Source organism: Galeopterus variegatus, unplaced genomic scaffold (genome assembly GCF_000696425.1).
Source record: "Galeopterus variegatus unplaced genomic scaffold, G_variegatus-3.0.2 Scaffold4936, whole genome shotgun sequence".
Classification (NCBI taxonomy): Eukaryota; Metazoa; Chordata; class Mammalia; order Dermoptera; family Cynocephalidae; genus Galeopterus; species Galeopterus variegatus.
Window position 1 is genome coordinate 141356 of NW_007731047.1, and position 20741 is coordinate 162096.

A 20741-nucleotide genomic window follows, 5' to 3' on the forward strand; every position below is an offset into this window, starting at 1 on the left:
GGAGCGCCACCATGCTCCCAAGCGGCGCACTGTAGCAGTGCGCCACCGGGCCGGCCCTGATGTGAGATATTGACTAGGAGAATTTATTAATAAAAACACTGTCAATCTCATATTGTCACAACTTTTGTTGAGAAAAACAGCTAATAGATTTTTTAAAAATAGAATGTTACACATCATCAAGGCTATCTCTAGATCATAGCATAGTAATCCAAAGGAATGGAGAATCAGACTGAAGATTTATTTGAAGAGAAGTAAAGGAACAGCTAAGAATAATAACTATTTATCACTCAAAGGTTTAAGCCACCTGAAAAGGAGTAAATGTGAATACATAGTTGTTAACGTCTGTCCTCACCCTGCAGGCTGAAAACTCTGTGGAGGCAGAAAAAGTGTCTATCACCTAGGATGGGGGGACCCAGAGCATGTAAAGAGCTTCATAAATGTACATTGAATGCATGAATTAAAATGCTAGTGCCTTGCAGGGCTAGCTAATTCCTATGGATAGCAAACAGCTTGCTTGCCAAGTGTGCCTTTCTACGAACCAGACAATCCAGACCCCATATCCCAAACCTCCTCCTTTATTGTGCCCTTTACTCCCCAAAACTATTCCTCTGCCCTAAACACTCCAGAGTCAGGTATCAGGCAATTAGGGCAGCCCCTATGCCCCAGAACCTGCTAAAATTATTCAAACTAGCCCACCCTAAGCCTTCTTACCCTGCCTTGCCTGTTCCTTCTCTGAGAAACCACAATAAAAGCTCTTGCCCACATTTCCCCCTCATTCCCTCTCCCTTCTCACTGACCCTGGTGTTTCCCTGGGTGGCCTCTCCTAGTAGGGATGACCCTCCTCTTGGGAATCTGTGAGTATAATAAACTATCTTTTCAATGGCAGCTGTCTCCTGACCTCACCAAACCTGTATGAAAATAAAACCTACATTTTAAAACAGCCATCTGTAGCACAACAATTTCTCATCTCCTTCCACTTAAGTGCTTTGTGTCTGGAACATTTGACTGAGGCTGCATATACTTTAGTTTCAACAAGTATAGCAGATAGTTACCTCCTAGTTGCCAGGTACTGTACCAGGCCCGGGGATACAGCAATGGACAAAATGTTCCTGCTGTCACAGAGCTTCCATTCTAGTCCGGAGACATGGATAAAACAAAGCTGGACACGAGGGTAGAGGGTTATAAGGGATTGTATTTTTATATAGAACGATCAGGGAATTGACATTTGAGCAGAGACTGGAATGATGGTGAGTTGGATCATATGTAAAATTGAGTTTGGCTAAGTAGTCGCCGTCAGGGGGAATATGCTCACTTCGTGAAAGACAGTTTGGGGTTAGCATCTGGCTCAATGTCTCGGAAGTTCCAAGAGTCCTGGAGAGTACTCTCTACTCCCACAATTTCTGCTGAAGGAGAAGGAAAAAGAAAGAAGAAAGAAAAAAGAAGACATGTAGTAACAGGAACAAAAAAGAAAGGGGAAACAGAAGAAGAAAAGGAAGAAAAAAGGGAAGGAGAAGATTGGTAGCTATAAACACTGAACTTTGACTTTGGCTTTAGTATCTGGCTAAAAATTATTATTTGGTTTCAGAAACATGAAACCTCTGAAGGCTGAATAGCCAAATGCCTGCTTCAAGGTCAATTCTTCCATCAGGGAAGCTGAATGTGGTCAATAATTCTGTGACCATGCAGGTTAGCTTCATATCTAATCAGCATAGCTATGTCAGGTGTACAAAGAAAATTTTCATTTGGTTTTATTTTTAATATCTGATGGCACTTTTCAGTACTGATAAGAATTTCTAGATGAAACAGGGAGTGAAAAAATTCCTTGTGCTTCATATGTTCAAAAGTGATCTGAGGTATAAACATATGCATTTTTATCAAAGTATACATGCAAACATAAATGACTAAAAGTCATTAATGTTTGTATAAAAGTAATTAAGATATTGATAATAATTATCAATATCTTGATATAGATTGATGTTAAAAGGACTGTTAAAAGAGTATGTTGACTAGATTAGTTTAGGAACAATATTATATTCTCTATGAGCCAATTAATGTTTATAAAAACTTAATCATACAAGAAAGAATAATATAAATTTGATTATATCTGTTTAATTTTAAATTGATTTTGTGTACCATCATTTATAACAGTAAACAAAATAAACTTTATGAGCTGTATTTAATTTTTACTTGATTCCATTTAGGCCACAGATTTCAAGATAAATTCTATTTTAGTTGGGAGTATTTGGGAATATTTCACACCTGGTGAGAAGACCTTAAGAGCAAAACATTATTTGCCACCTTAAATGATTAGAAAAAGAAAACTTAAAATTGTGTACAGCAATATCCATGATAAATCTTAACTTCAAAGATAAAAACACACAGAAAGTAAAAAATAGAAAAAAAGAAAATATTAGAGAAAAATGTGGTCTTCTCCCTCTCTACTGACCTCAGAAATGAAGGCATAGTAAAAAATATGTAGTATAATAACCAGTAGAGCCCTCTGGTGACTGATGATGCTGACAGATTATTTTATCTGCTCTGCAATGTCAAACCTTAAAAAATTTAATATCAAAATTTTAATAGTAAAATTTAATAGCACTCAATTTTTAAAATAAAATTTTAGATTTATTCTGGTATCCCAGGAGTTCAACCTTTAAGGGTAGAATTAGACTTTGGTTACAGCTTTGACGAAATATTCGATTTTTAAAAAGGCTTTATATTCAGCTTAAGAGGTGTATTCTACTCATTGCTATCATTATGATGCTGCTGCTACATGTGGCAATGTGTTGCTACATGTTGGAAAATTTGTTTCCTTATTGAGAATGTGAATAAAATGAGTTTCTTCGTGTTTGTTTTCAATACCGACCAGGTCTCTTTGCTATGTTTCTTGGCCAAGGAACAGAAGGTATTGCCTGGAGTATGCTGCATTAAACAAAAATGGGATATAATGCCAGACTCTACCCTTAACCCTGCAAATGGTTTGAAGAGTTAGCTTGAGATTATTATAACTATTGGGCTCAATTTTCTCTTTGTTTAGATTTAAAGCACATATTTCAAACCTTACTTAAAGGAGAAAAGGAATCATGTCAAAATATTTTAGGAGATGATTTAGGTTAGATATTAACAACATATTTCTGATTAAAATCTGAGTGGAATCTAAGGACTGATTAATGCTCTCTTTAGATCGTGACATGATTCTTAAAGGAGCTTATTTAAAAGCCTAGAAATAACACTGTTTGTATTTTAGGAGATGATTTAGGTAAGATATTAACAACATATTTCTGATTAAAGTCTTAGTGGAATCTAAGGACTGATTAATGCTGTCTTTAGATCGTGACATGATTCTTAAAGGAGCTTATTTAAAAGCCTAGAAATAACACTGTTTTACTGACTGACAGTTACAGAGTACTGGCAAAAGATGCCGAATAGAAAAGTAGGAGGTGTGAAAAATCTCAATTTTTAAATAGCAAAGTTCCTGCCTGGGTATTGTCAGTAAATTTCAGAAATCCTAGAGGCAGTGATGATCAGATGAACACGAGAACAGCAATGAACAGAATAGGAATAGCAAGGAGCTTGAGCCATCGGAAGAATAAGCAAGGCTTTCAGAAATCCTAGAGGCAGTGATGATCAGATGAACACAAGAACAGCAATGAACAGAATAGGAATAGCAAGGAGCTTGAGCCATCGGAAGAATAAGCAAGGCTTCTGAAGACCCCCAGAAACTCGTGTCTGCATGGGTTTCAATGACCGGTCCCACTGGGTCAGGATGGCATTTCTGGCTCCTGGCCACTTCCCTGGGCCCACCAGCCTAAACTGGTAGGGGCTACAAGGGCCAAAGAAAACTTCCACGGCCAACCTGGGATCTGTGAGAAAAAGCCATGGGATGCTGGGCTTTGCTCCAATGTAGGAAGCGAGTTCATCCATATAATTGACGTAATCCGTACATATGGTGTCGCTTTTGCCAAACCTAGAGGTGGAAGGAGAAACACCACTGTGGATCTCTAAACTCCGTGTAGAAATAAGTACAGGGAAAAGGTCTCACACCTTTTTATCAGTGGGAATCAACATTAGTTTCATGTGTTAGTAAGGAAAATATTGCTTGTTTATCCTGTATGAACTTATATGGATCGCATTTGGAAATGCCCCAGCCCTGCAAGGTAGCTGAAAAAGACCTTTTTATCGCTATTTACAAATGGATAAATTGTCTCTTGCTCAAGTGAAGTTTTAGTTCATGGCCACTGAGCTAACTAGTGGCAGAGCTAGGAATGGAACCCAGTTTTCCAGATGTATTCTCATTTTGCTGTGTCGTTTTCATTACATACATCTGTCTGAAGTATCCTCCATATCTTAGAGGATTGATAGAAATCCATATGCATGTGCTCCCGCACTCCTCTGATCTCTAATCCTTTCTGGGTCCCTTTTCTGTGATATATTGCAGGAGCCATGGAGGGCTAAACCTGTATAATGTAAGATTCTCAGTCTTATTACTCATTCATCTTGCACTTAAGAGGACTTAATAGTGCCTGGTGCCAAGTAGATCTTCAATTAAAATTGTTGAATGGGTGAATGCAGCTTATAGCTGTCACCCTAATGACTTTATTTAGGATCATTTAAAACTAAAACTGTTCCCAACTGTTTACAAATTTGGACTTTTTAATGAAAATCCTAGATGCCCATTGCAATAGGTGCTCTTACTGTTTGATCTTTTCCTTTATTTCCTCATCAATATCACTCAGCATATCTTTCTCAGAAGGCAAAGTACAAGTTCCTGAAAAAGAGGGAAAGACCTGATAATAGTTAAATGAATCTAGCATAGGACCAGCCTGCAATTTGTCCTTCTCAGGTAATGAGTTATGAATCACATTGGCATTTCCAATTTTTTTGTCACTGTCCAGCAAAATAAAACCTTGAGCAAATGAACAGGTAATCATTTTGAGACAGACAGAAATACAATTCATTCCCAGTCTTCTCAGAACTGATACTTGTCACAACAATTAAAAACCATTACCTGAAAAGTTTTGTATCTTTGCTCTTAAGCCAATTATCAGTTATTCATAATCAGTTTTGGGGATTACATTCTAGTCTCTCAGTCATATTTATACAAATGTTATCTAACAAATTATAGCCAAACAGAGGTAAATCAATATCGCTTTTACAAGATTTAAGAAAAAAGAAAAACTTTTAGGAAATAATCCGGCTTTGCCAGGAAAATAAATTTGCAGTAGATAAGATATAGAATTTAGTGATGCCTCAAGTCTCTCTCTGGAGAGCCCACAGTTCTTGAATGTGACTGAGGGTATGAACTGTCCATAAGTCAACTGTCAACATGTCCATAAGGACATGAGGGACCCCCAAGAGGCTAGACCTGAGTTGGGGCTGCCCCAGAATTTCAGGCTCACATAGGTTCATGGAGTTTTCTGAAACTCACACCTACATATGCTTTTGTATCCTAAAATACTTCAAATATGAGATAATTTCTTCAGTAATCTTGGAATCACCTTGAATGAGACTAGAACTCCCAGCCCAGATAGGAATGATCAAGACCTACGATGACTTGCTTAATTCTTTATTTCTGTAATTCTTACAGGTAAGCTCACTTGAACAGCTTTTGAAATTAAGGCCTGGTTTCAGACACTGGAACCTGTCTTGTCCTTGAGTAGAAGAGATTGAGGAGAAAGAGAATGTGTTCAGTAGCCCACCAACTACTCCCATTGGGTTACTTGTAACTAGCCCCTCTGTCCTGGTGATCTGGTTCTCCAAAACTAGGTTGTTTGCCTTGTCTTTTATTTCCCCTAAGACTGAGCCTTCACCTTCTATCAATTCCCTGTCACTTGCCTTGTTTCCTTTCTTCAGAGCCCAAGTTACAACTCTTTCCTCACAGAGAGTAAGTGTCCCATCCTTCCTTTAATGCCAGCTCTCTGTACTTAAATCCTAAATAAAACCTGAGCAGAATTTCATGCCCCTACATTCCTGTTTGCTGCCCCACTGGAGCAACTTCACCCTGCAACACGTCCGTGTCTGGGTAGGAGGAAGTCAAGGAGATTCAGGGAGATCATGGATGCACAGAACTATAATGACGAGATGGCAGCCTGGTGGTGAGAGTTGGCCTAGGATGTACAGTGGCAGGTTCTGAGTTCCAGTATGAAAAGCAGAGTCTTTAAATCCCAGCAAATTAGGGTAGGACTAGAAGCCTCAGATATGGCTTCAGAAGGAAGCAGGCCTGCTAAGACTCTCTCACACAGAAATTTTATAACTCTAAGTTCAACTAAACTTTGCACACTAAGCTTTTGATATCTCGATATGTTCTTCAATCATGGCCCTACTTGGTCTTATGACCTGAATCTGCCCACAACTGCATTCAAACCATAGTGTGAATCTGATCCCAGTGCCTGCTGCTGGAGGATGCTGCTTGCCTTCCTTTCCTGACCCCGATCAAGTTTGTTGTTTCTCTTTTCTTCTTAAAATATAGGAACTCAATATTCTTTTACAGTGCCTGCTGCTGGAGGATGCTGCCTGCCTTCCTTTCCTAACCCCGATCAAGTTTGTTGTTTCTCTTTTCTTCTTAAAATATAGGAACTCAATATTCTTTTATTTTAGAGGCTGACCATCTATCACTTCTAGTACTTTCTGCCTCGAATGATCCACTGTTTGTCCTTATATAACACATGGCAGGGGAGGAAATAGTAGCAGAAATGCCACTGCTTTTCCAGCAATTATATCTTCCATGACTGAATATTTGAAGTTGGCTGGATATTGGCTTGGAAACATCTTTTATTACTAACCTTTCAAGCAATGTAATTCTATTGAGTTTTGAAATCACAATTTAATAAACTTGTTATGTACTTGAGACCAAGAGTTCTGGTGTTCTCAAGTGTAATGAATGATCTTGGATAATTGTTAGCTCTAGGAAGTTATAAATTACAGAAACTCCTCTAATAATATCTTATACTATTGCAATATGATAATCCAATATGATATATCTTAAACTGCTTATAAAATATAGCACTAAAGAATATAGAATTATAGATTCTCAAAGCTAGATGGGACCCTTGTAATTAGGGTGATTGTTTTCACAAAGACCCAAAGTCATTCTCATTGGCAAGCATCTTCCCCATCAATGAGCTTCTTTGTCTGCTTACCTTTTATTACTTTTGCTGCCCAGCGGGCCTGGAGATCAGTTGTGGGGATGGCAGCTCCAAGGGACTGGACAAAGCCAATCACTGCCAAGGTTGACTTCCCCAGTAGAGGAGGGAAGATGCCTTTAAACAAGGTGACCTCATTGTTTCTGCCTTTGATGATGGAGTCATCGAGGAAGGGGTAGGCAAAACTATAGCCTGTTGCAAAGATGACAGAGTCAATAGCCTCAAACACAGTCCCATCCTCAAAAATGGCTGAGGTCTCCGTGAACTCTTTCACATTGGGCTTAATGGTCACGGTGCCACATAGAATGCGAGCTGGGAGCTCATCGTTAAACACAGGCTCTTTCCTCAGGGTTCTGTATGGGAAATAGAGACTCTTGTTAGAATTGTAACAGTTCCTCTTTGTTTTATTGGTTCATATACAAGTTAATAAGGAAGGAGAAAATTACCCAAGTGTTTATTCTGAACTGTGGAGTATCATCAGTGTGACAGAGGAACAAAACTGATGTGAGGCAATGCTGTGAAGGAAGAGAGGCTGGCCTTGCTGCTCCTTATCTATTTTCTGTCATCCTTCTCTTCTCTCCCACATAGTTCTTCCCAAATCCCAGAATAAACACCCACATCCTGTCCCACGTTAAAGATCATATTAGGAAAAATCTTAAAGTAAGAATACTTGGATATTTGAATCTTTTTTTTTTTTTTGGCTACTTATTCTCTGTGAATAAGAAGATTAAGGTTTCTTTCTTTTTTTTTTTTTTCTTTTTGTCTTTTTTCGTGTCCAGCAACGGATCGCAACCCTCAGTGTCGCGCCCGTACCGGACCGGGACCGGCAACGGGATCGCAACCCTCGGTGTTGCGTCCGCACCTCGCTCAGCCAGTGAGCGGGAACCGGTCTGTATGTGGGATCCGAACCCTCGGCGGGAGTGCCATTCTTTATAGTTGTTGTGATGGCAAAACAAGATCCTTGCTAAGACTCTGACATATGTTAGGTGCTTAAAACATGTTAGCTATTATTATCATTACTCTAGGGACTAATTCCTGAGGTACTATACAACTTTCCAGATGTGCAAATCTGGTAGAAAGATTGCAAAATAAGAAATCCCTCCTAATTTTTGCAGTTATTTATCCTCTGCTATATGAGATGTGATTATTCCACCAATGGTTTGATTTGTTTGGGGATTACAGCACACATTAAGGATTGTTGACACTGAAACCAAAGTCAGCAGCATATCACGTTTAACTGTGCATTACCCATTTTGAGGCTTCAAGCCATAGTTCTCGTGCTTGAACTTTGCATTCATCTGCTTCACGTACCACCAGCCAGAGATGGTGGTTGGTAAATGGTTCCTGAGGAAGGTTTCAAATCGGGTGATGAATAGCATGTCCCAAGGATAGCCGTCATCCCAGACCCGGCTCATCACCCAGGAGCCACTTCTGGAGCTGATTACGACCTTAAAAAACACCAGTTCAACCATGAAAGTAGTGACCTTTGTAGTGGATATTGTGATATGCTCCCCAGACCCATTTTAGGAAAGGATTTTTTACCCCAGCTGCTGGGAGTGTTGCTAGAAGGCATCCCACAGCTGCCAGGCCTTTTTGGGAGTTGCTCTGGCTGAAGAGAGGGACCTCATCCAAGGTCTTATACCCTTGCTGGGTTCCCTGCATCTCAGGGACTGGTCGATGCGGGTATGTAAAGTTCCAGTCCCTCACCCCAACTGGGGACAATTCCCAAGGACCATCTCAGCTTTACTGTAAGGTAAAGGGAAGCTTCCTTCCAATTTCTGCAGAGATATTGATCCTGAGAGCACTGCCAAATAAACTTCCTGAGCTCTAGTATACATCTCAGGGTCAGCCAATCTGTTGTACTATTGCAGGAAAATTTTCATATTTTAATCAAAACTTCTCTGGTAGAGGTGACCAATAACTGAATTCTAGTCATATTTTTCTCTAGTGCTTATCTGACTATTGCTGTCTACATACAAACAATGATGATTTCAAAACAGGCATTTTGAACTACAATGCCTGATAACATCCCAAAAGAAGGCAACAAATTTGGAATCAGTAAACCATAGGCTCAAATCCTAGCTTTTCTACCTACTAATGATGTGTTTTAGGGAAAATTCCTTTGTCTGATCTTGTTCACTCATTCCAAAAATGGAGAGAATCAGTATACCCCACATTAAATTTGTGAGTATTAAATCAATGCAACAACCTACGCAACTAGCTACCATTACCTGGCATGTAGCGTGTGCTCAGTAAAGTCAATTTCTTTTCCTTCCTCTTCTGTATGTTAGTCCCTAACAGTGTAATTTTTCAGATTTTATCTTTTCTTTAAAGAATTTTTACATGTATTATCACTTCAAGTCATTTTTTATGGGGGAATCTAGACAAATAAGAAGAGACTGAAGGATCAATTAATAAGTTAAGAGACTCCAAAATAAGTCTTTCTTCCCTCTAATTTATCATATGTACAAATAATCATGTATACAAATACAAATATCTTAAAACTATGGTTTTATCATATCTTTTCTTAGCTCAAAGAGCTGAAATAATTTACCTTTATTTATAGAAAAATCCAAATTCTTTAGCCTGTCATTCAAGTCCTTAAAATATATGGCATACCCTGACTCCAATCTTTCTTTCCTATCTCAATTCCTGTAACAACTCTCTTCCTTGGAATCAGAAGACCTGGCTTTCAGTCCTCTAAAACTTTGGTGGTTCGGGCCGGCCCGGTGGCGCACTGGATAGTGCGCCGCTTGGGAAGCGCGGCGGCGCTCCCGCCCGAGGGTTCGGATCCCACGTACAGACCGGTTCCCGCTCACTGGCTGAGTGAGGTGCGGGAGCAACGCCGAGGTTTGCAATCCCGTTGCCGGTCCCCGGTCCGGTACGGGGGCAACACTGAGGGTTGCGATCTGTTGCCGGACACAGAAAAAGACAAAAGACAAAAAAAAAAACTTTGGTGGTTCAAACGTGAATTTTCAGTATGACTTTCAAGAACACAATTGACAATTCTGGTCCTCAGTTATATTTTCTGTAAAATGGGCATAATAAATCTCAACTAACTTCTTACCAGAATTAAAAGAGCTCATTTTAATGAAGGTATTTAAGTACCATAATGCATTAAAAGATTATTATTAAGAACCTCCCTTCCAGCAAGATGAATCTACAATATTCAGCTACGCACTGCTCATTCCTGTCTTCATGCCTTTGCTCATGCCATCAAGAACAGCCTCTTCCACCTCTTAGAACACAAGACATATTTATCCTTCAAGGTCTGGTTAGGTCTACCTCTTTGTGAGCTCTCCAGTTTTGTAATCACTGCAGTTAGTGCCTGGATCACTCTTTGTCTTCTATTCCAGTGCAAGCTCTTGTACTATTGTCATTTTTTCTACTTAACTCTTGATGTTAGTTTAATTTATATTATGTCAATGTATTATTTTCTCAGCTGATAAACTCCATGAGAAGAGAGGCCATGTAGTTCATTTCTTTGTATGCCTCCACGCTGTTAAGTATAGTGCTTTGAACAGATAAGTAGGAATATATTTTATGCCATTTGTTCTGTCATGATCTTGCTCCACAGATTGTAATGCCATAAGGAAAAATTGGACGTTTGTTGGCGATCCCCAGAGGACCTACAGGGAATGACCTATGTTGAGGATGCATGACATCTGGAAATAAGATCCCTGTCTTTGGACTTCTGGGCAGCCTATCCCTAAAGAAGCTTTCAAAGCTAGTAGGTGACATTTGTTCAAACTCCTTAAGATGCTCTAAAGGGCCTTTTTCACTTCTTCATCTTCCCTCCAACCTCTCCTCATACCATTCTTTTCCAAACCCACTGAGTTGCAGCCAAGAGGCCTTCTCTCAGTTTCCTGAGACTCTAAGCTTCTTCCTGCTTTAAGGCTTTCTGTCTGAAGGTCTCTTCTGACACTGTTCCTCTTTCTCGACTCTTAGCTCTCAGCTTAAATGTGATCAGTTGAATAGAGCCTTTCCATTCCCCAGTCTGAAATGGGTCACCCCTATTATCCACTCTTACAGAATGCTATTCTTTTCTATTCTTGCCCTATCACAATCATAAATTAGACATTTGTGCATTTAGACATTACACACTAGACTCTGAGTTCCAGGCCAGGATCATGTCTGTTTTGGTCACCACTCTCTCTCCAGCACCCAAGCCAGTGCCTGGTACATAGTAGGTTCTTAATAAATAACCATGGAATGAATGTACACAAAAAGGAATGAATGAATGAATGAATACATGAATTGCTCTATATTGCTTAAATCATGTTTAAGTGCTTTAACTCCTTAACAAGCCCAAAATGTAGGTTATATTTTTATCTGTTTTACCATTGAGAAAACTGAGACTTGGAGGGATTGAAGGACTTGCCCAAGAGTCTCAGAGTCATAACCTTAACCCTACATTCACACTAGTTTTAGAGGAATTAATCAGACACGTTAGGCACTGAATGCCTTGAAGAAGACTGTTGAATGACATCACTCCCCGTTATGTTCTGCCTTTTCCTATCAAGAGATTAAAAACCTTACCTGTTACCTAGGGAAGCTGAACTATGTAAGATACCACTTAGTTTTCATGTCAAACACCCAACCTCTTCCCCCATTTCACATCACACCTTTCAAATGATAATGTTTCTGTCCCTTTAAAGATAGTCCCCTGAATATCTGGGCAGTAGTACCTTTTCAGCTGTTCGGCTGATTTCTGCAGCAATATCACAGCCCGAATTCCCCAGGCCAATCACCAGGACCCGCTTTCCCTTGAATACCTCTGGTTCCTTATAATCCCTGCTGTGGAAGCATTTGCCTTTGAAACGTTTTAGTCCTGAGACAAATGTGGGAAACATATGAAGCAGTTTGATTTTCATTAAGAAAAGCATCTTTAACAGAAGTGACCTTGTGGATGGATGCAATCACAAGAATACTCCAAATACATTAGATATAACAGAAGTATATTTTAATTTAATCTGCTTGTACTTTTAGGAAAAAAAAAAAAGACCCTATCAAGTTATTCATCTTGTGAGATGTGTAGATGGCAGCTAAAATTTTGGCCTTACCTGGAAAGGACTCTTTTGGTAGATTGGGGTACACATGATGTCCAGAACAAATCATTACAGCATCAAAGATGGATGATTCTTTTTTACCATCCTTTTCAGTGATAACATCCCATTGGCCAGTGATTGAGAAATCAGGACGTTTATTTACACTGGATACAAATGTCTAAGAAAAGTACAGAAGAAAGCCTTCTTTTCTATGTGAACTGGTAAATTTGGCAAAAACAGTATTAAAAAAATCCTTAGTAGATAGTGGATTAGAAACAATACTTAATTCATTATTAAGGTACATATTACAAATTCAACATCCCCTCAGAATAAATCAAAACACTAAATGGCATATACATACATACACATGCACATTAGTGTGTGTGTGTGTATACATATATAGTAAATACTCATATATAAATAATGATAAATACATATATATATATATCCCTGCATGATTTCTTGTGCATGAACACCATTTTCTACAGTACAAGAGTGACACCCCTTGGAGATTTGACAGTGAATTCAGTCACAGTTTACAAGAGTGTACATCACATATGTTAAGTAATCTGATGGCCAATAAGTTTTGTCATAACAACCACCTCCTAATTTATCTCTCAAGCCATTTCATTTAAAAATATTATTATTGTCTTAGAAGATATCTTCTGTATTCAGGACACAAGTTCTTCTCAAACTTTAGAGTGTATTAGAATCACCTAGAAAGCTTGTCAAAGTACAGACTCCTGGACCATATTCTCAGATGTTCTGGTTCAGGAGGTCAGCAGTAGGGCTTGAAATTTCTAACAAACACCCAGGTGATGTTGATGCTGCTTGGACTATGCACTAAGTAGCACTGGACTAGATTATCAATGAATATTTATTCACAACAAAATGGTTGGCTGTTGTGCTCCCTCCTTTAAAAAAATCTTTCAGTTCTACTGATTATATTGGAAAGAATAACCCTATTTGGTATTAATTGTTCTTAAAAACTTTATTATTTCAGATCCCCCTACTGGCCAGCTGCCAAAAAACAAACAAAAACCTGACAAAAAACTTTCTTATGTAGTATTTCATACATATTGGAGAACACACACATATATGTAACATCTTTGTTACTTATGAAATACAATAATAAAATGAGCATTAATGAGCACTAAAGATCTTGCACATCATTTATTTAGAATAACTCTGGGATTACTTATTTAGCTATGCTATTGTAAATGGCACCTTTTTTTTAGAATATAGTGTTTGTTGGTGGCTTACAAAAATGCGATTGATTTTTTATATATTGATCTTATATACCACCACCTTGCCTAAATTTTTGTATTGTTATTAATTCTAGTAATTTGTAGATTCTTTTAGGTTTACTATGTAGACAATCATATTATGTGTAATAATAATGTTTATTTTCCTTTTAAATTGTCATTTCCTTTATTTATTGCAGAGGGTTAAAAATCATGATTCTTGTTTGATTTTTAGTATAGAGTTTTTAGGTAATGCATGTATGAGACAAAAGTCCTCAGTTAAGGGCTGGCCCGGTGGCGCACTGCTATAGTGCGCTGCTTGGGAAGCACGGCGGCGCTCCCACTGAGGGTTCGGATCCCATATACAGACCGGTTCCCGCTCACTGGCTGAGCAAGGCGCGGGAGCAACACCGAGGGGTGCGATCCTGTTGCTGGTCCCGGTCCGGTACGGGGGCGACACTGAGGGTTGCGATCCATTGCCGGTCACAAAAAAAGACAAAAAGGAAAAAAAAAAAAAAAGTCCTCAGTTAAGAGACAATGGTCTACAGCTGGGGGGGCCACAGCCTATCTAATCAATTCTAATCAGGTAAATGTTGATTCTCAGTTGATTCTTAGAATAGGGTTTTTAGGTAATGCATGTATGGGACAAAAGTCCTCGGTTAAGAGACAATGGTCCGAAGTTAGGGGGCAATGGCCCATCTAATCAACTCTAATCACTGCTTAGGTATGGGATTGTATACTTCAGTGATTTTAGAGTTAACGGGTGGTTGATATATTGATCCTGTTAAGAGATTTTAAAGAATTGCTGTAGGGAAAAATGTGAAAAAATGTTTGCTAAAGGCGAGCTGTTTGTTGGTTGAAACTTTAGAGACAATTATCCCTAGATTTAATCACAGGAATGTAACTTTTGCTTAAATCATTTAAGGAGAGGTTATATTTTAGATAATGATCACAGTTTGATCAACTTACCTTTTCACAAATTGTACTTTTGAACGTCACGTTGTTAATTTTAATGATGTTACTATGTTCCATTGTTTAAGCTATACTTAGCCATAGATAACTTTTGTCACATTGCCCATGTCTTTGTGTCCTTTTGGAATGATTGAATCAACTGATTTTTTTTGTGACACTTCCTTGTCTTTACAATAAAAAACTTTGAATTGGGGCTGCACCCAGTTTTCTCCTAACAGAGTAGTTGCTGAGGAGCAGTCCCTTTGGGCTTCTCATTGCATTCATGTTGCTTTTTTTTTTTTCCTTTTTGTCTTTTTTCGTGACCGGTAACGGGATTGCAACCCTCAGTGTTGCGCCCGTACCGTGACCAGCAATGGGATCGCAACCCTTGGTGTTGCGCCCGCACTGCGCTCAACCAGTGAGCGGACCGGTCTCTATATGGGATCTGAACCCTCGGCGGGAGTGCTGCCACGCTCCCAAGCGCCACACTCTACTGAGTGCGCCACTGGGCCGGCCCTCATGTTGCTTTGAGTAATCCTTTTTTGCATCTCTGTTTCACAGAGAGAAATGTAACAATTTATTTTTCTGTACTTACTGCACTGTTTCTTAAATTTCTTAAGACTATTGAAAAGAAATAATAATAATTAGAAATCCTTATCTTGTTCTGGACTTTAAAGGGAATGCTTCTAACTTTACACTGTTTAATACAGCACTGGCCAGTAGCAATATTATATATGGAACATATGTAATTTTAAGATTTCTAATAGTCACATTAAGAATGTATATAATTTAATCTAATCTATCTGATATATTAGCATTTCAATATGTAATCAAAATAAAAATTATTAATGAGGTTTTTTACATTCTTTTTTTTCATAGTAAAACTTTGAAATCCAGGGTATATTTTACACTTATAAACCATATCAATTTTGTGGTTAGTGGCTACCATACTGAACAGTGCAAATTTAAACAATGTTTATGTATGTTTTGATGTGTCAAAAAATTTTTCTTCTAATCTTAGTTTGATGAAAGTTTTCTTTATTTTTTTCCCTTTCTTTCAAGCACAAATGGGTGTTAAAGTTCAGTTAATGCCTTTGCTGAACTTGTTAAACATATGGTTTTCTTCCTTTAACAGGTTTTTGTACTAAATTACATATTAATATTTCATAATATTCAAATATTGTTATATCTTTAGGCCAAACTCAATCAAGACAGATAATCTTTTTTAATACTCTAATGGATTCATTTTTGAAGGAATTTTGCATTGATTTTCATGAGGGAGATTGGCCTGTAATTTTCCTATTTCATATCATCCTGTCTGCTTTTGATATCAAGGTAATAATGTTAAAGAATGAGTTTGGAAATCATGCCTCATGTTCTAGTCTCTAAAAAAGTTTATAAACTATTAAGGGGCCGGCCTGGTGGCGCACTGCTACAGTGCGCCGCTTGGGAGCGCGGTGGTGCTCCCGCCGAGGGTTCAGATCCCACATACAGACCGGTTCCCGCTCACTGGCTGAGCAAGGTGTGGGCGTGACGCCGAGGGTTGCGATCCCGTTGCCGGTCCCGGTCCGGTGCGGGCACGACACTGAGGGTTGCGATCCGTTGCCGGACATGAAAAAAAAAGACAAAAAGGAAAAAAAAAAAAAGCTTATAAACTATTAAAATAATGTCTTCATTGAAAATTTGGAATTACTCACCTATGGAACTTTCTGTTTGTTTTCTTTATGGGATGATTTAAAATTTCTAGATCAAAAGAAGTATAAACCATCAAAGGACTATTCAGGCTTTCTACTTCTTGAGTGAGCTTTGATAAGTTTTTTTTAAAAAGGATTTAAAAAATTTAACTGATTAAAAATATTTCTTGGCAAACATTTTTGTAGTACTGATTAAAAATATTTTTGGCAGACATTTTTGTAGTATTCTTGTTATATATTTTTATCTGCATCTATTTGGTCTATCTTTTTATTCCCAACATTATTTATTTGTGCTTTTGCTAATTTTTATTAAACTGCCAACTATTTGTCTGTTGTTTATTTTATTAGACTTTTCAAAGAATGAACTTTCAATTTTGATAGTATGCTTTATTTTCTACTTTATTAATTTCTTTTTATTATCCCCTTCATTATTCATTTTTGGGGGTTATTCTTCTTTTCTTTTACTGATTTCTTAAACTCTCTTACCTTGTTAGTTTTTAAACCTTTCTCATTTTTTAGTATAAGCATTTAAGTTTATAATTTTCATGAAAGTATAGCTCCCTATGCTTCCCACAAGTATTGATATATAGAGTTGAAGTTACTATTCAGTTCTAAATATTTTAAAATTACTATTGAAATTTCTTCTTTGACCTATATGCTACTGAGGAAAAAAGAGTTTTTAATATCCAAATTCATAGATATGTTACATTCATCTTACCTCAAATTGTATGTATTTCAGGAGGTTCTTTTCTTTGGCAAATGCAGTGATATATTCCTGGATCTTGCTGTTGTGCATAAAGTTGGGGAAGTCATCAGGATATGGGAAGTCTGGAAAACACATCATCTCTTTGGAAGAGTTGGTAAAGACTGATTGGTAAATGCTAGCCCTGCCCTCCTCCACACGGTCCTGTAAGTATATAGTTTTAAACGGAAGAGAATTAGCAACTGAGTATACTCATCATGTTCAGAGCTAGTTCCAAGTAATTATACTCATCTGAATTGGTCTTTACCCACATGTAAATTTAGTAAGATGACACATAACATTACCTGCACTTAAACAACTGATGCTAATCACAGAAGCTTATCAAAAAAACTTAGAATTTGTAAGAATATACATTTCTTAACATTTTTCCTTTTCTAAGGAAAACAAACTTTGAATTTTGTTATGTTCTTTTAGGCATATATAGCTAAAATCTTTTTATCCTTTTGAGCTATTAAGCATGGTGATGGGCATTTTCTAAAATTTAACCTTGCATGATTTCGATGTGTCAGCTCATGAGTATGAACATCGCATGGTCAAAGTGCTATAGGAAACAGCTACAAACATTTAAACTGTCGGCACCCTTATGGTTTCACACACTTAACTAATGTTTGGATTTCTCTGAAATCCAAGGTTAACACCAAGGTCAAGAGTTTAGATCCCCATACTGGCCAGCTGCTAAAAACAAATAATAATAATAATAAATAATAAATTGAAAGAGTGTAAAATTCCAATTTTAGAAACCAAAAGTAATACAAATACAAAATTAACATAATTTTGTAATCTCATATGTGAGTGCTAGGTGCATCGCTGTAGCTCCTAGTGGTGTTTGGGAAACACTGTTGTTCTTGACGTCATTTGCAGTCTGTACATCCCCTCACAGTGGTAAAATAATTAGGAAACTGAATAACCAGCGATCTCCATTTCTTGTGGCCATTGTAATAAATTATTACAAACCTGATGGCTTAACAGAACAGGAATTTATTCTCTCACAGTTCTGGAGTCCAGCAGCTGGAAATCAGGATTGCTAGGCAAAAAACAAAGTGTTGCCAGACCGTGTTCATTTCTTTTTTTTCTTTTTCTGACTGGTAGGGGATCACTATGCTCAGCCAGTGAGTGCACCGGCCATCCCTGTACAGGACCTGAACCTGCAGCCTCGGCGCTCCTAGCGCTGCACTCTCCCAAGTGAGCCATGGGGCCAGCCTGTCGTTTCTAAGCTCTAGGAGAGAATCCACTTGTTGCCTCTTCCATCTTCTGGTGGATGTCAGTATTCCTTAACTTTTCAGCATCAAGAAGCCACCTGTGTTCCTTGGCTTGTGACTCCTTCATCCATCTTCAAGGTTACAGCATAGCATCTCCAAACCTCTTCCTCTTTCTGCTGAGGTCATCGTATCACCATCTCTCTTCTTCTCTGTGTGTTAAAGCTCCCCTTCCTCCCTCTTACAAGGACACATGTTATGGGATTTTTGGTCCACATGGATAATCCAGGAGAATCTCTCTATCTCAAGATTTTAAACTTAATCATATCTGCAACTATCCTTTTTCTGTAGAAGGTAACATTTACAGGCTCCAGAGATTAGAATGTGATATCTCTGGGGAGATATTGTCCAATTGTTCAGCCTACTATAGTCCATCCCCTGGCCCCCAAAGATTCACATCCATCTCAACATGGAAAATAAATTCATCAAATACTGACATCCGCAGAGTGCCAACCCACTGCAGCCTGAAATCAAGTCCCAACTCTCATCTAAATATTTTCAGCTCAAAAGTCCCAAATCTCATCATCTAAATTATATAAATCAGGTATAGGTGAGACTCTTGGTATGATCCATCATGGGGCAAAATTCCTTTCCACTTGTGGACCTGTGAAACTAAAAAGTAAATTATCTTCTTCCAAAATACAATGGTGGAACAGGCATAGGGTAACAATTGTAGTCATTCCTGTTCCAAAAGAGAGAAAATGGAAGGAAGAAAGGAATGACTAATCCCAAGCAATTTTGAAATCCTGCATGGCAAATTTTATTAGGTTTCAAAGCTCGCTAATAATCCCCTGTGGCCCAAGTTTCTGCCCCCTGGGCCCAAGGTTGGACCTTCTGGAATATTCTTTCTTTTTCTTGAAGGGTAGCGCATGTTTCCAGTTGAGTAGTTTTATCAGTCTATGATGCCAGGTTCAAATTTTAAAGTCTTCCTTGAACAGCCAGAAAGCAAACACTGTTTTTGGCTGTGTTCCCTTCAATAGCCACATGAGCAGTGTTTTCTATTTTCAGCAATGTTTTTCAAAGTAAGTTTGAATACGAGGCTTTGGTTAGATGACCATGTAGAAATCCTGGCAAGACCAACAGGCCACTAGGTGAAACGGCATCCAGCAATTTACAAAGAGGTTAAGAATTCAGGCTGGAGAGAAAGGCAAGCTTGTAAACTTTTGGGTTTTTTGTTGTTGTTGCTGTTTAATGATTATTTTACTTATTTATTTATTTTTGAATATACATATTTATGGGGTACAGGATTTGTGTACAGTATGTGATGATCAAATTAATATTATTAGCATGTTCATCATTACAAATTGTAATTACTCTTTGTGCCCCTTACCCAATTACTCCCTAACCCCTCTCTCCCTTCCCCCTTCCCACCTCTAGTAATTACAGGTCTGTTCTCACCTTCTGAAAGGTCAACGTTTTATTGTTTTCTGCCTTTCTTTCCTTCCTTCCTTCCTTTCTTAAAAAAGCAAGCTCAAATTGAGATCTTGTTTCCACCATTTACTGGTGGAGTGATTTTTTTTTTCTCTTCTTTTTAAGCATCAGATTCATTTGTAAAAGGGGAAAATATTATACCTAGCTTATAGGATTACTATAAAGATTGAATGAAATGGTAAAAGTCATGTGACATATAGACAGTGCTCAATAAAATAGCCCTAAGAATCATCAGTGTGCTAATTTGAAGCCCTACCAGCACATTCCAGTAATGTATAGTAGGCTCCACAACATTGCACAAGATGCTGGGTGGTTTCAAGAGCTCTTCACAGTCTACAAAATATCTATATTAATAAGAATAATATCTTGTGTCTTTATAATATTTAAATAGCTGTCAGAGTTACTGCTTCATTAAATACAGTCTTTTCATTGAGGTACGTTTACTAATTTTGCATTTGAGGAGGAAGTAGTGACTTAAAAGGGTTATTGATCTTCCTAAATTTGCACATATACTAATAGGTTTATCAGAAGAAGAAAAACAAGACAGATGGGACAAGCTTAGCCAGGCAGCATTCCTAGGGTTGGAGATACTGGGGGGCACAGGGAAGCCCCCACACCAGCTATTGTCAGGCAACACAGAAAGTGGTTTAAGGAGGCATACATGTGTGTCTGCTGATAGAGTCCTTATTATAAGTGCACAGAAAGAAAAAGGCGTTAAAGAACTTCAAAGCAGTGTGTCTTACTATTGGTTCCTCCTGCATCTGTATCTGGGATGTGATTTCGCAAGACCATAGTCAGCATCCTAAACGTTAAAATCTGTGTTCTGAGTCACTAAAAGTTAGCTTTGGAAACCTCAACAAAAGAATGGGAAAAGCCACTGTTTGTTTAAATAAGTAAATTCTTTAATTATATTACATAAACTTAACCAATATTTGACCACAGATTTTATGTCCAAGTGGCTCTTATTGATGATTTATCAGTGGTAAAATCTGTACACAAAGAGAGATGTTCAAAGCTTGCCCATTGTTTAACTTACTTTTGGCTTTCAAGGAGGTTACTTTCTAACCTGCTCCTAATGTTGTACTTCACGGATTCCAAACCCAAAAGGGATTAAAAACACCATGGCAGGGCCGGCCCGGTGGCGCACTGCTACAGTGCACCGCTTGGGAGCACGGCGGCGCTCCCGCCGAGGTTTCGGATCCCACATAAAGA

The 20741-nt window shown here is 38.2% G+C and overlaps 1 protein-coding gene across 1 annotated transcript in view; it reads right to left on the bottom strand.

Moving 5' to 3' along the window:
• Positions 1-3627: 3627 nt before the first annotated feature.
• The window catches only part of LOC103604049 (dimethylaniline monooxygenase [N-oxide-forming] 3), a 19730-nt gene continuing 2616 nt past the window's right edge, over positions 3628-20741 (bottom strand). The window contains exons 3-9 of the mRNA XM_008588638.1: positions 16798-16986; positions 12206-12368; positions 11831-11973; positions 8391-8590; positions 7140-7495; positions 4696-4768; positions 3628-3967 (exon numbers count right to left, since the gene is read on the bottom strand). Coding sequence (XP_008586860.1) covers positions 3628-3967; positions 4696-4768; positions 7140-7495; positions 8391-8590; positions 11831-11973; positions 12206-12368; positions 16798-16986 — 1464 coding nt within the window. The remainder of the gene's footprint in view (positions 3968-4695; positions 4769-7139; positions 7496-8390; positions 8591-11830; positions 11974-12205; positions 12369-16797; positions 16987-20741) is intronic.